This window comes from Dipodomys merriami, unplaced genomic scaffold (assembly GCF_024711535.1).
Source record: "Dipodomys merriami isolate MVZ:Mamm:240054 unplaced genomic scaffold, mDipMer1.0.p SCAF_6, whole genome shotgun sequence".
NCBI classification, from domain to species: domain Eukaryota; kingdom Metazoa; phylum Chordata; class Mammalia; order Rodentia; family Heteromyidae; genus Dipodomys; species Dipodomys merriami.
The window spans coordinates 988,890-1,002,433 of record NW_027206179.1 but is presented as its reverse complement, the minus strand read 5'-3'; the positions used below and the strand labels follow the sequence as shown (position 1 = coordinate 1,002,433).

General features: G+C 57.3%; 1 protein-coding gene across 3 annotated transcripts in view; it reads right to left on the bottom strand.

Moving 5' to 3' along the window:
- Positions 1 to 1,463: 1,463 nt before the first annotated feature.
- Positions 1,464 to 13,544, bottom strand: part of Dock6 (dedicator of cytokinesis 6) — a 54,376-nt gene continuing 42,295 nt past the window's right edge. For all 3 annotated transcript variants that reach the window (XM_070002228.1, XM_070002226.1, XM_070002227.1), the window contains 16 exons: positions 12,121 to 12,217; positions 11,855 to 11,989; positions 11,316 to 11,468; positions 10,449 to 10,607; positions 10,252 to 10,352; positions 8,609 to 8,801; positions 8,363 to 8,506; positions 6,570 to 6,701; positions 5,511 to 5,525; positions 4,230 to 4,355; positions 4,052 to 4,141; positions 3,264 to 3,500; positions 2,548 to 2,691; positions 2,336 to 2,442; positions 1,986 to 2,147; positions 1,464 to 1,664 (listed from right to left, as the gene is read on the bottom strand). In XM_070002228.1, coding sequence (XP_069858329.1) covers positions 1,622 to 1,664; positions 1,986 to 2,147; positions 2,336 to 2,442; positions 2,548 to 2,691; positions 3,264 to 3,500; positions 4,052 to 4,141; positions 4,230 to 4,355; positions 5,511 to 5,525; positions 6,570 to 6,701; positions 8,363 to 8,506; positions 8,609 to 8,801; positions 10,252 to 10,352; positions 10,449 to 10,607; positions 11,316 to 11,468; positions 11,855 to 11,989; positions 12,121 to 12,217 — 2,038 coding nt within the window. In that variant the 3' untranslated portion in view covers positions 1,464 to 1,621. The remainder of the gene's footprint in view (positions 1,665 to 1,985; positions 2,148 to 2,335; positions 2,443 to 2,547; positions 2,692 to 3,263; positions 3,501 to 4,051; positions 4,142 to 4,229; positions 4,356 to 5,510; positions 5,526 to 6,569; positions 6,702 to 8,362; positions 8,507 to 8,608; positions 8,802 to 10,251; positions 10,353 to 10,448; positions 10,608 to 11,315; positions 11,469 to 11,854; positions 11,990 to 12,120; positions 12,218 to 13,544) is intronic.

Here is a 13,544-nt window from a genome sequence, read left to right as displayed (position 1 = left end):
TCCCGGGTCAGCCCCCCCTCCTCCCACGCACCCCCGCCGCCGCAGGGGGCGGGCCCGGCGGTGGCAGCGGGAGGTCACTCTTCCCTCCCCCCTCCCCCCTCCCCCCCTCCTTCCCGGCCGCACGGGTCTGGAAACCGCCCATCGCTGGCCTGATACACGGTGGCGTGACCGCCCTGGGGCGGGCGCGGGGGCTGCCAGCCAGAGCTGGACTCCAATCCCACACTCCTTAGGGTTTTTTTAAAATTCTGTGCTGTGCCTCAGTTTCCCCATCCATACACTGGAGTTCATTATTGCTTAGCCTACCTGATAGGTGGCTCAGAAAACTCCCTCCACCCCAGGCAGAGACTTTAAAACCTATGGCCTGCGGGCTGGGAAGGTGGCTCAGTGGTAGAGCACTTGACATGCATGAGGCCCTGGGTTCGATTCCTCAGCACCCCAGAAGCAGAAAAAGCTAGAAGTGGCGCTGTGGCTCAAGTAGTAGAGTGCTAGTCTTGAGCTGAACAGCTGAGGGACAGCGCCCAGGCCCAAAGTTCGATTCAAGCCCCGTGATGGACCAAAAATAAAAGTTATGGCCTGGACCAACTGCTTTGATCTTTGTTTTCTCATTTGTGTGTGTGTGTGTGTGTGTGTGTGTACGCATGCACATGTATATGCATGCACATGCCAGTACTGGGGTCTCAAATTCAGAACCTCCCACAATCTCTGAGCTTTTTCTCTCAAACTTGGCATTCTTTTTTTTTTTTTTGGTCGGTCCTGGGGCTTGTACTTTGGGCCTGGGCACCTTCCCTCAGCTCTTCAGCTCAAGGCAAACGCTCTACCACTTGAGCCACAGGGCCACTTCCGGCTTTCTCTGCTTATGTGGTGCTGAGGAATCAAACGCAGGGCCTCATGCATGAAGGCAAGCACTCTACCACTGAGCCACCTTCCCAGCCCAAAGTTGGCAATCTTTATTCCTGGAGCCACAGCTCCATTCCTGCCCAGGCTGGCTTCAAACCATAATCCTCAGATCTCAGCCTCCATAGTAGCTAGGATGAAAGGTGTGAGCCATTAGCACCTGGCCAAACTCAGTCTTATGCATGCTAAGCAAGCCTTCTGTTTTCTTTTCCTGGGGTACTGGGATTGGAACTCAGGGCCTTCAACTTACTCCACAGGTACTTTACCCGCTGGGCAACACCCCGTACCCTCCCCTTAGCCCTAAATACCCTACGTGGCCTATTTTTGCATAGAACTCTCTGGAAGCCACCCAGTAGCTTTAGCATTGGTGTTGCAGTTTTCCCAGTGGGCATTCTTCGTGTCACCTCTGCTAGAATGTCAGCTCCCTTGGTCCGAGGGATCTGGGCCTTGGCCATCCTAGAGTTCACGGTGCCCAGTGGGTTCACAGCGTCTCCGTGGACCATCTCAGGCCCTGGGGCTGCTGGGGATGAACTGCCCCCACAGGGCCCACCCGGAGATCACCACACATGTTGCATATAAAAAACATTTTAAATTAAGAAAGGTAAGGGCATATCAGTGCACACGGATGGGAACAGACATAGACAGAGGGCCCAGCCCCTAGGTGAGTGAGACCCAGACAGCTAAGCCTGGGTGTTGGTCCTCCCGGGTGTAGATTCAAGCGCGTAGCTCAGAGATCTGCCTTCCGGAAACTTGCTCTGTTTAGGGAGTTCCTGGGGGGTGAAATGTGGCGTGTTAATAAGGACACAGGCCCCCCGCAAAACTCCATAGTGCTCCCCAGCCCACCTTGTCTTCTCTTCTAGGATCTTTCCTGTCTATTCTGATTTTGGCTGCGGGATTCACAGATCTGCCACGAGAGGAACCGATCGTGCCCATTTCTCAGATGTGAAGACTGAGGCTCTTGGCGATGACGTCATGACAGCCCAGAGCCTGCCCTGGGCTCTGGCGATGCTGGCGACAGGTTCCCCATCCTGTCTCTGTCTGCCTTTGCTCAGTCTCCCTGTGGCCCTAAGGCGGAGGTGCTAGTGGAGCACCTGAGGTTGGCTGGCGTGGCTGGCAGCAGGTGTGGCAGGCGCTGGGTCAGCAGGGGCTGAAGCGCCTCCCTCAGGCGGCAGTAGTGGCGCTCCAGCTCGCGGTGGTACTCCTTTTGGTCCTGCCCGATCAGGGCTTTGTTCTTCCGCAGGGCATCTTCACACCTGGGGAGGGAGGAGGGAGGCTGGAGGCTGGAGGCTGGGAAGAATTCTCACTGATGGCAGGCAGAGGGTCGCACAGGGAGTAAGTAGAGCAGCCATAACTGGGGCGTCAGGCTGATAAGGTTTCTAATTGGGGGGGGAGAGAATTGGGGGGGGTCACAGCAGCTTCCTGGGGGGGGTACCCAGCCTACTTTTTACAGAAGTCCTTGAAACACAAGCGCAATTTGTTGTGATGCCGGAAGAGCTTGGGGTCCTCTGGGATCTCCGCTAGAAACACCTGGGCCACCTCCAGGGGACCCTACCAGGGGAGAGGGAGCTGTAGGCGAGGGGTGCGCTTGGTGTCTGGAGACTCCGCTCCCCGGCGGCCGCGTGCCCCCTGCCCTGCGCATGCGCGGCAGCCTGCCTGGTTCACCGTGGGCCCCACGGAGCCCTGCAGCACCATCTGAAGCATCTTGGCATCGGGAGGGTCCTGGTCCGTGGCAAAGGCCAGCTCGCGCGTCTTCTTCTGCATGTCCTCGATCGCCACCTCCACGGGCGTCAGCACGGTCTGCGGGGGGGGGGACACTGCCGGGGTCCAAATCACGCCCCCCGAGAAGGTGGGTGATGCCGGGACGGGAACACCCTCCCGCCTGGGCTGTCCGCCGCGTCTGATTTCTGGCTTTGGTTTGGGGTGGGCCCTACTTCTCTGCCCAGATTTTTTTTGGGGGGTGGGGGTGTCTCCATGCCTCTTTGTTTTTGGTCAGTCATGGGGCTTGAACTCAGGGCCTGGGCGCTGTCCCTGAGCTCTACCACTTGGAGCTACAGCGCCACTTCCGGTTCTCTGGTGGTTCACTGGAGCTAAGAGTCTCATGGACTTTCCTGCCCAGGCTGGCTTTGAACCCTGATCTTCAGATCTCAGTAGTTGGGATGACAGGCGTGAGCCACCAGTGCCTGGCTTCCATGCCTCTCTTCCCTGGGCCTTTTCTTTCCTGGGGTGTCCTGACGCCTCTCCTTTCTAGGTCTGGGGGGTCTCTGCCAACCCTTCCCAAGCTTGCTGCTCCCCCATCTTTCTTCTCCAGGCCCGGATGTCCCCCCGAGCCTCCCTCCCCAGATCCCGCCAGCCGTCCTGGCAGGCCCCACCTCCTCGCGGTGGCACACGCGGATGCGCGTCTTGATGTAGGGGAAGGCGTGCTCGGTGCTCAGCAGGGTCTTGCGCTTGTGCTGCTCGGGCAGCTCGCCGTGCGCGCGCCCATCGGGCGTGAAGGGCGTGCAGAACAGGAAGGTGCGCAGCCCATAGTTGCGGTCGAAGTACGTCACCCTGTCTTTGAGCTCGTAGGTGTCAAAGTGGGGCTCCACGTAGGTGATCTGGATGTAGGCCTGAAGTGTGGGGTTAGGCATGAGCCCCATGTTATACATGACCTGATGCCTTAATTCCGGGGGGCTTCGGTTCTGGGGGTACCCAGGCCTTCCTATGGGTGTCTGGGAATCCCAAAGAATAGGGCTTTGGGTTGCCCCTGAGGAGATAAGGTTGGAGTTATGCACTTTTTCTTTTCTCTCCAGATCTTTCTGCATCAGCCTCCTGAGTGCTGGGATTACAGGTGTGAACCACCACACTCAGAGGGGAAAAAAAGGGATTTTTAAGTTCCTCCAGGAAATAGTGCTTGGAGTGTCCTTGAAGATATGATTTGGGGGGCTAGGAAAGTGGCTTCATGGTAGAGTGCTTGCCTAGAATGCATGAAGCCCTGGGTTCGATTCCTCAGTACCACATACACAGAAAAAACAGGAAGTGGCGCTGTGGATCAAGTGGTAGAGCGCTAACCTTGACCAAAGGAAATTCAGGGACAGCGCCCAGGCCCTGAGTTCAAGCCCAGAACTGGCAAAAAAAATAATAATGAAGATATGGGGGTGGTGGTGGTAAGGGGACCCACCTTCTGTGGATCGAGTTTGGCCTTGTCCACAGGGTTGGAGTCTTTGATAATCTCCACCACGTCCTCTCCAAACCTCTCTGTGTAGAACTCCTGGGGGCACAGGGTCGAGTCAGGGCGAAGGGGGTGCACCCCCTGTCGCGGCCCTGGGCCCCCCGCTTCCCCCAGCTCGGGGACATGCCTCCAGGCGGTGTGAGATCTCGGCCAGCTTGGTGATGGACGGCTCCTTGTACACAAACTCCTGCTCATCTAGGTCCCCAAAGCGGGCGCCATAAAATCCCACCCGGAAATACGTCCCGAACACACGCTGGGGGGGCTGTGAAAAAGGCGCTCGCTATGTATGGAGGGGGCAGAGGTCTCCCGTCACCCCCAGATCGTGTCCTGGGGGTGGAAGCACTGGACACCAGCAAGGAGCCCCCGAGAATGTCAGGACGTGCACCGGTCCACCTTCCCAAATATTCATGGCATCTGACACCAATTCTGAAGTCTGGGTTCGCTCCTTTGTGGAACTGGGGGGGGGGGTTCATCCTTTGGATAATAATACCAAATGTGGCCCAGGGTCCCTGGGACTGTGTACACAGCAGGCCACCCATGTGCGCGTCCCTGGGGAGGCTGCGGCCCTGCCCTGGATTTACACTCTGACTTCTCTTATGGATCTAGAACATTCCCTTCCCTGTTCCCAGCCCTTTTTGGAAGGAGGAACCCCCATTACCCCAAGAATCACCACCCTCTGCCCACAGGGAAGGAAGAGAGGCGGCTCACTCACCAGGGTGGATCCAGGCGGGGTGAGCGGGCGTGGGGCGGGGGACGGGGGTGGACAGAGAGACACAGTCATGGGAGAGCTCAGAGCCTCCCCCGCCCCCTCTTCGGGTTATACCACCCTATGAGAAGCTAGAGATTCAGGATGGGGAGAGCTGGGGGCCTGCCCCCCCTCAGCCGGCCTGCCAGGGCTCTGGGTTTCTGCCATCTTTGGCCAGAAAATTCTCCCCAAACTAAGGGTTGCCTAAAAATAGAAAGGGAGAGGCGGGACTTTTTCTTTTTTGGGGGTGTGTGGGGGGGATTGTGTGTGAACTATAGAGATGGGGAACCTGCGTGGGGGGGAGGGGGGAAGCTGGGAGCTGGGGAGACAGAGACTAAGACAAAGATGGAGATGGAGCCTGGGATGGGGAAATAGGAGAGAAAGCGAGGGAGGGAGGGAGGGAGGGAGGGCAGCCCCCTCCTGGGCAGGGTTGAGCTGGCCCTCCAGGACGGGTGTCTCTGGAGAGGTCCCAGCTGGGTGACTCACGGCCTCCCTAGAGATGGTGCGGGGGAGGGGGGGATCCGAAGGGGGGGGGCTCTGCGTCATCCCCCGCTTAGCCCGAGGCCCCTCTAGTCCGTGGTCACGCTCCTCGGGCGCCCCCTAGTGGCCGCTGACCTCTGCTATCCGAGATCAACGGGGTCCCCGAGGGGGGGCGGGACTCACCTCCCAGCCGGAGCTCTGTGGGGGTAGAGAAGGGTCAAGGTCAGGAGGGCCTAGAGGGTTGAAGGGGGGACACTGGGCCCCCAGGATGGGAACGTGGGCGGGGCCAGACTGCGAGGGGTGGGGCCTATGGCAGGAGTGGGAAGGATTGGGGCTGGGGAAGTGTGAGAGGCGGGGCTTGGGCCAGATGTGGGAGGGGCTGGGGCCAGATGTGGGAGGGGCGGGGCCTGTGGCAGAGTGGGAAAGACTGGGGCTGGGTCTAGGCTGGGGATGTGAGGGGCGGGGCTTGGGCTGGATGTGGTGGGGGGGTCAGGGGGAAGGGGCGGGGCCTGTGGCAGAGTGGGAAGGATGGGGCTGGGTCTAGGCTGGGGATGTGTGAGGGGCGGGGCTTGGGCTGGATGTGGGAGGGGGTCAGGGGGAAGGGGCGGGGCCTGTGGCAGGAGTGGGAAGGATGGGGCTGGGTCTAGGCTGGGGATGAGGGGCGGGGCTTGGGCTGGATGTGGTGGGGGGGTCAGGGGGAAGGGGCGGGGCCTGTGGCAGGAGTGGGAAGGATGGGGCTGGGTCTAGGCTGGGGATGTGAGGGGCGGGGCTTGGGCTGGATATGGTAGGGGGGGTCAGGGGGAAGGGGCGGGGCCTGTGGCAGGAGTGGGAAGGATGGGGCTGGGTCTAGGCTGGGGATGTGAGGGGCGGGGCTTGGGCTGGATGTGGGGGGGGGTCAGGGGGAAGGGGCGGGGCCTGTGGCAGAGTGGGAAGGATGGGGCTGGGTCTAGGCTGGGGATGTGTGAGGGGCGGGGCTTGGGCTGGATGTGGGGGGGGTCAGGGGGAAGGGGCGGGGCCTGTGGCAGGAGTGGGAAGGATGGGGCTGGGTCTAGGCTGGGGATGTGTGAGGGGCGGGGCTTGGGCTGGATGTGGGAGGGGGTCAGGGGAAGGGGCGGGGCCAGTGGCCCGAATGGGAAGGATGGGGCTGGGTCTAGGCTGGGGATGTGGGAATGGCCCATGGCCATTGGTGGGAGGGACAAGGCCTAGGACCGATGTAGGCGGGGTGGGCGGGGCCGCACCCACCTGGTGCAGGATCTTGGTGAAGGCCTCCTGCAATTTACCGTGCACGGCCGCCAGCTTCTTATAATCTCGGTGGGCTTCCAAGATGGGGATGAGATTCTTGTAGACTTCGTTCACTGCCTCATAGAGTCCGCCCTGGGGTAGGCGGGTGGGGGTCAGGATCCCCCAAACCTTCCATCCTGCCTGGAACCCCTCCCCCAGCTCTGCTCCGGTCACCACCTCCTTACTGGTCCCAGCAGACCAGGGACCAAGCCTGGCACACAGGAGGCGTCCTCAGTGTTTGCTGATTGGCTGATCTGTCTGCTCTCGGCCCTTTAGACCTTTCTCACCAAAGACTCTAATACAGAAGCAGTAATAACCTCACCAGAGGGGCTGGCAATGCAGAAGAAAAAAAAATCTGGGGTTGGGAAGGTGGCTTAGTGGTAGAGTGCTCGCCTAGCACGCATGAAGCCCTGGGTTCGATTCCTCAGTACCACATACACAGAACATTCCAGAGGTGGTGCTGTGGCTCAAGTGGTAGAGTGCTAGCCTTGAGCAAAAGAAGGTCAGGGACAGCGCCCAGGCCCAGAGTTCAGGCCCCATGACCAACAGCAACAACAACAAAAAGAAAAAGCCTGCACCGGTGGCTCACACCTGTAATCCTAGCTACAAAAGAGGCTGAGATCTGAGGATCACAGTCCAAAGCCAGCCTGGGCAGGAAAGTCCGTGAGACTCTTATCTCCAATAAACCACTAGAAAACCGGAAGTGGCGCTGTGGCTCAAGTGGTAGAGTGCTCGCCTTGAGCTGAAGAGCTGAGGGACAGCGCCCAGGCCCAGCGTTCAGGTCCCACGACCGGACCAAAAAAAAAGCATTATGGGGCTGAGAAGGTGGCTCAGTGGTAGAGTGCTTGCCTTGCATGCATGAGGCCCTGGGTTCGATTCCTCAGCACCACATAAAAAGAAAAAGCTGGAAGTGGTGCTGTGGCTCAAGTGGTAGAGCACTAGCCTTGAGCTGAAGAGCTGAGGGACAGTGCTCAGGCCCAGGGTTCAGGCACCATGACTGGCAAAAAAAAAAAAAAAAAAAAAAAAAAAAAGCATTAAAATAAAATCTGGTGCTAGGCATGAAACTCAGGGCCTTACACATGCTAATAAGCACATGGACCTTGATCAAGCTAAACCGCCAGCCTCTATTTTAATTATTTTTGTCCCACAATAGGAAAATAGGTAATTATATAAAATACAACAAATATTCCAAACAGCCTAGGAGAGGAGGTTGGGTTTACCCAAACCAACCATAAACCTTTGACACAGGCCTACCTCAATGCTGAATACCTTCCATACATTTAGATAGGACTTCTCTTGTTTAATTATAAGGCACACATAAGAGAGGCTTTTGGTTTATTTCTCCTGGTTACATCCAGCCCTTTTCTTTCTTTTTTTAAAATTTGTGTTGGTACTGAGACTTGAACTCAGGGCTTGGTCACTACCCTTTAGCTTTTTCACTCCACACTGGTGCTCTACCACTTGAGCCACTATGCCACTTGTGGCTTTTTGCTGGCAAATCAAAGATACGCATCTCATGGGCTTTCTTGCCCCAGGCTGGCTTCAAACCATGATCCTCGGATCACAGCCTCTAGAGGAGCAAGGATTACAGGCGTGAGCCACCAGCACCTGGCTTTCTTCTGCCTGCTGAGTGCAGAGACTCGAGGTGGGCATTACCACACCAGCCAATGCTCCTTCGTCAATTCCTGATCTCAGAACAGTGAAGCTGTGTCAGCTGACCCCTAACCCAGCCACCCGCCGGCCTCAGGCCTCACCATGGTGAAGTAGGCGGCCGCCTGCTCCAGCAGACCCACAAGCCCCAGCTCCGTGAAATGCTTCCCAGAGCAGAAGCCCTCCTCATCGGGCGACAGGATGTCATCGGAGATGGCCGACTCCTCCAGCACGTTGGATGAGATGTTCTGCCACCAAAGGAGGACCTTGGGGTGCTGATCCTGGGGCACTCCCTCCCTTTGGGCTGCTCCCCGCCCCCCCTCCGCCCCCGTCACCTGCCCCCCACTCACCTGGAAGGACACGCAGCCCACAGGCAGGTGGCGGCTGTCCTCCAGCAGGGCCAGGTACTCAGCCACCAGGGCGGCCGCGTGCACCATGCACTGGGCGGCCTCAGCATGGTTGCCCAGCTCCGCGTGCTTGCCTGCCATGTTCTGGAGCCACGTGAGCCGCAGGTCTGGGGACCCCTGGTAACCCCGGGCGATCCTGGGTGGGTGGGGGGAGTCCACGGTGAGGGGAGGTAAGGGCAGGGACTCACTCTCCTCCCCCCCCACCCATGGTGCCCAGGGTGCTTGTGCCCCATTTACCTGTCCACCTGCCCAAGCCTGCTGTGCCTGACCCACCTACCATCCACACCGCCCCGGCCCATCCACCTCCCCGCCCTGCCCACCTCACACCTTCCTCTGCTGACCAATTGCACCTGTCTGCCATTCCCCCCACCTGTTTCCATATCCAGCCTCCCATCTGGCATTGTCCCATCTTTCTTTCAAACACCCCCCTCTTCTCCACATCTGTTGTTCCTCTAACCAGTTATCTCTTCATCTGTTGCGGTGTCCTCTGTCCCCCTTCACCTGTCAATCACCTCACAATCTGTGCGTTTGGATGGTTTAGGGGAGCCAGTGCATGCTAGGCAAGTGTGCTACCATCAAGCCACGCCCCCACTGTGGAGCCCCGCCTCCTAGCACCAAGCCACGCCCCCATCCCAACAGAGTTCAGACCTTCACTATCCCCCTCAAAGGACCAGACATTAGAGGCGTCAGTCACACCCAAGATGCTACTGGGAAGTGGCAAAACCTTTAAGGGACCTTGTGTGTGTGTGTGGGGGGGGGAAGGTCTTTAGATCAGTGCAATCCTGGTCTCCTCCTCATTCTCTTTGGCACCCTGGCCATGAGGTGAGCCCCTCTATGATACTCAAAGCAGTGGACCTCAAACCTAAACAGAGCAAGACACTGGCGGCTCAAACTTCTCACGCTAGCTACTAAGATCCAGAAGGTCACAGTTCAACACCAGCTAAGTCATGAGACTCTACCTCCAATTAACCAACACAAAAACACAAAGCTGGGCTGGAGGCGTGGCTCAAGAGCACACATCCTCCTCATCTGTACTACTGACAGCCCTTTTTTTTTTTTTTTGGCCGGTCCTGGGGTTTGAACTCTGGACATGCACAATGTCCCTGAGCCTCTTCTAAATAGTTTATTGGAGATATGAGTCTCACAGACTTTCCTTCCTTGGCTTCAAACTTCGATCCTCAGATCTCAGCCTCCTGAGTAGCTGGAATTACAAGCATGAGCCACTAGTGTCCAGCTTTGACAACTTTTTTTTTTTTTTTGGTCAGTCGTGGGGTCTGAACTCTGGGTCTGGGCGCTGTCCCTCAGCTCTTCAGCTAAAGGCTAGCACTCTACCACTTAAGCCACAGCGCCACTTCTGGCTTTTTCTGCCAAAATCGAACCCAGGGCCTCATGCATGCAAGGCAAGCACTCTATGACTGAGCCCCCTTCCCAGCCCACTGACATCCTTTATAATCTGTTTGTCCTCTCCTGTCCCCCTCAGCTGCCAATGTCACCAGCCTGCTTTTGTTGTCCCTCTGACCTGGACTCTCGCTCTTCTGAGTGTCTCCCTGTCCTTCCCTGCCGGCAGGTGGACGTGGCGCCCTCACCTGTACATGAGGTCAATGAGCATCTCGGGGTCCTCTTGGTGCTCCTTCATCTTCACGGTGTCGGTCAGGATCATGTGCAGGTTGAACATCAGGTCCTGGACCTGGGTCGGAGAACGTCCAGGGACAATGAGGGTGGTGGTGGGCTCTGGGGCTGAGGGCAGGTGGCTCAGGGTGGGTGGGAGGCCCGGGGGTGTCACCTGCTCGGCAAAGGTGCTGTCCCGCAGCCCCACGTCCTCCTCCGCATAGGTGAGAATGGTCTTGAGGGATCTCCGCAGGTGCTCCTCGCTGAAGTTCTGGGTTGTCCCCACGAGGGATGACAGTGACATGGTCACCTGCATCTTCACGCGGGCAAAGTTCTGCGGGGACAGGGGCAAGCAGAATAACCCCCCGGAGCCTCAGATCTCAGGCACCAAGGCCTGGGCCACCTGTTGACTTGTTACCCCACAGAATCCCTGAACTACTTCCCCACCCCCCACCTGTCCACGCTCCCACACTCTCATATCTGACCCCCTTGTCCCATTTTGGTTGTTGTTCGTGGGGCTTGAACTCAGGGCGTAGGTGATGTCCCTGAGCTCTTTTGTACAAGGCGAGCGCTCTACCACTTGAGCTACAACACCACTTCCGGTTTTCTGCTGGGTCATTGGAGATAAGAGTCTCACGGACTTTCCGGTTTGGGCTGGCTTTGAACCGTGATCCTCATATCTCAGCCTCCTTGAGTAGCTAGGATGACAAGCGTGAGCCACGGGCGCCCAGCTTTACCCTGTCTGTTTTTTAACAATGAGACCCACAGGGAGCCTAGTGTCGATCAAGCCTGGGCCCCTAATAGGCCCCTCCCACTCCCACAAGGCCACGCCCACCTTGGATATGCCCCCACTCTGCTTGTCCCTGCCCTGCTTAATTAACATAGGTCACGCCCTGTGCCTTGGGTAGGTGCGTTCTTGATTAGACCACGCCCCTTCGCTGGGTAGGCCGCACCCTGTGCATGGGGAGGCCACGCCCACCCTCCAGGCCCACGCCCACCCTCCAGGCCCACGCCCACCCGGGTAGACCACGCCCCCACGCACATGGCCTATCTCGAAGTTCTGGCGCATGAGCAGGTAGAGCGAGGCGCTGGCTTGGGTGCGGATGGCGCTGATGCGGCTGCCGCAGTGTCGCAGGAGCCTCAGGCAGAGGTCGGCGCACAGCTCCGTGTCCTCCTCAAACAGCAGCTCCGGAAACTGCTCCCGGGACAGACGGACAGACAGACAGACAGACAAGCTGAGCCCCGCCTCGTCCAGGCTCAGAAGCGCTGATGGACACCCAGTGGGGCTCCCGGGCCTACCATGGGGGGCAGGCTCACGCCCTTGCTGTGTGAACCTGGACAAGTGACCTGGCCACTCTGATCCTGTCGCCTCCTTTGGAGGAGCACACGATATAGGCCGTGGGGAGGGGGGGGGGCTGATTCTTTTCTTTCTTTTTTTGGTGGTTCCATTGATTGAACCCAGAACCAGAGGCTCAGGCCATTTTTCCGATCTCTGCCTCCTGAGGAGCTGAGATTACAGGCAAATACTACCACATCTGGCCCAGGCTGACACTCTATGAATTGTAGCGAAGGGAGGCTTACCTTGGACACCAAAGCCCTCTGGGTAGCCAGGCCATGCTGTAAGAAGAGGGCACTCTGGGAGCTCCCCAGACTGAACAACACCACCTTCAGCACCGCACCCAACACACTCTCCCGGGCCTCAGACAGCACCACCGTCTGCAGAGAGGGATGTCAGAAACCCAGATGTTAGACACGGAGGTGGTTATGGGAGCAGGAAAGAGAGGGATCATGGGTCAGAGATCCCAGAGTGATCACATGGTAAGGGAAGCTGCTGGATCAAGCCCTACCTGCACAATGATCTCCAGTGTGTCCAGAACTATCAGACTAGCCTCAGTAGCCAGGTTCCCATCCACCAAGGCCTCATGTTCCATTTCATCCTTGGTCCTGGAGTGGGGGGAAATCATAAGGCACTGGGAATCAGAGTCCATCTCATAAGTGAGCTTTCTCTCCATGCCATGGCTGATCTGAATCCAGCAAATTCGTTCCCACGTGCCACAGTTTGGGTGTGGTTTGAGTGTGTATGTCCCCCCAAGCGACATGGATAGGTTTGGTTTTCAATGTGGCCATTTTTAGAGGTGGAGATTAGGACTCAAGAAAATAGCTCAAGCCGGGCGCTGTTGGCTCACACCTGTCATCCTAGCTACTCAGGAGGCTGAGATCTGAGGATCGCAGTTCAAAGCCAGCCCAGGCAGGAAAGACCGTAAGACTCCTATTTCCAATAAACCACCAGAAAACCGGAAGTGGCGCTGTAGCTCAAGTGGTAGAGCGCTCTCCTTGAGCTGAAGAGCTGAGGGACAGTGCCCAGGCCCAGAGTTCAAGCCCCACAACCGACCAAAAAAAAGGAGCTCAGTGGTATAGCACTCGCCTAGCAATCATGAGGCTGGAGGTTTGCTCCCTAACACCACTAAAAAGAAAAATAAAGCCGAGTGTCTGTGATGCATACCTGTAATCCCAGCTACTCAAGAGACTGAGATCTGAAGATCATGACCTGAAGCCAACCCAGAGCAGGAAAGTCTGTAAGCTTCTTATCTCCAATTAACCACCAAAAATGCCAAAGGTGGAGCTATGGCTCAAGTGGCAGAGCACTAACCGTGAGCAAAAAAAAAAAAAAAAGCTAAGGGACAGGGCTGGGGCATTGAGTTCAAGTCCCAGGACCAGCACACAAAACAAAGTAGCACAACTCCATCTCAATCAATAAGCCAAGCGTGGTAGCGTCCTTTGGGCCAGTAAAGCAGGGAGGCAGGGGTAAGAGGATCAGAACCTGATGCCTGCCTTGAGCAAAAACATGAGACCCTATACAAAAAGTAACTACAGTTAAAAAAACAAAGGTGGCGGAAGCATGGCGCCAGAAGTAGAGGGCCTTGCTAGAAAGGCGAAAGCTCTAAGCTGAAACTCTGGTATTAAATCAATACTTGAGGGCTGGGAAGGTGGCTCAGTGGTAGAGCGCTTGCCTTGCATGTCTGAGGCCCTGGGTTCGATTCCTCAGCACCACATAAGAAAAAAGCCAGAAGTGGCGCTGTGGCTCAAGTGGTAGAGCGCTAGCCTTGAGCTGAAGAGCTGAGGGACAGCGCCCAGGCCCAGAGTTCAGGCCCCATGACTGGACACCCCCCCACCCCACCCCCCAAAAAATCAATACTTGATTGATTCAATATTTTTATTTTTTACCAGTACTGGGGCTTGAACTCAGGGCCTCAGCGCTGTCCCTGAGCCT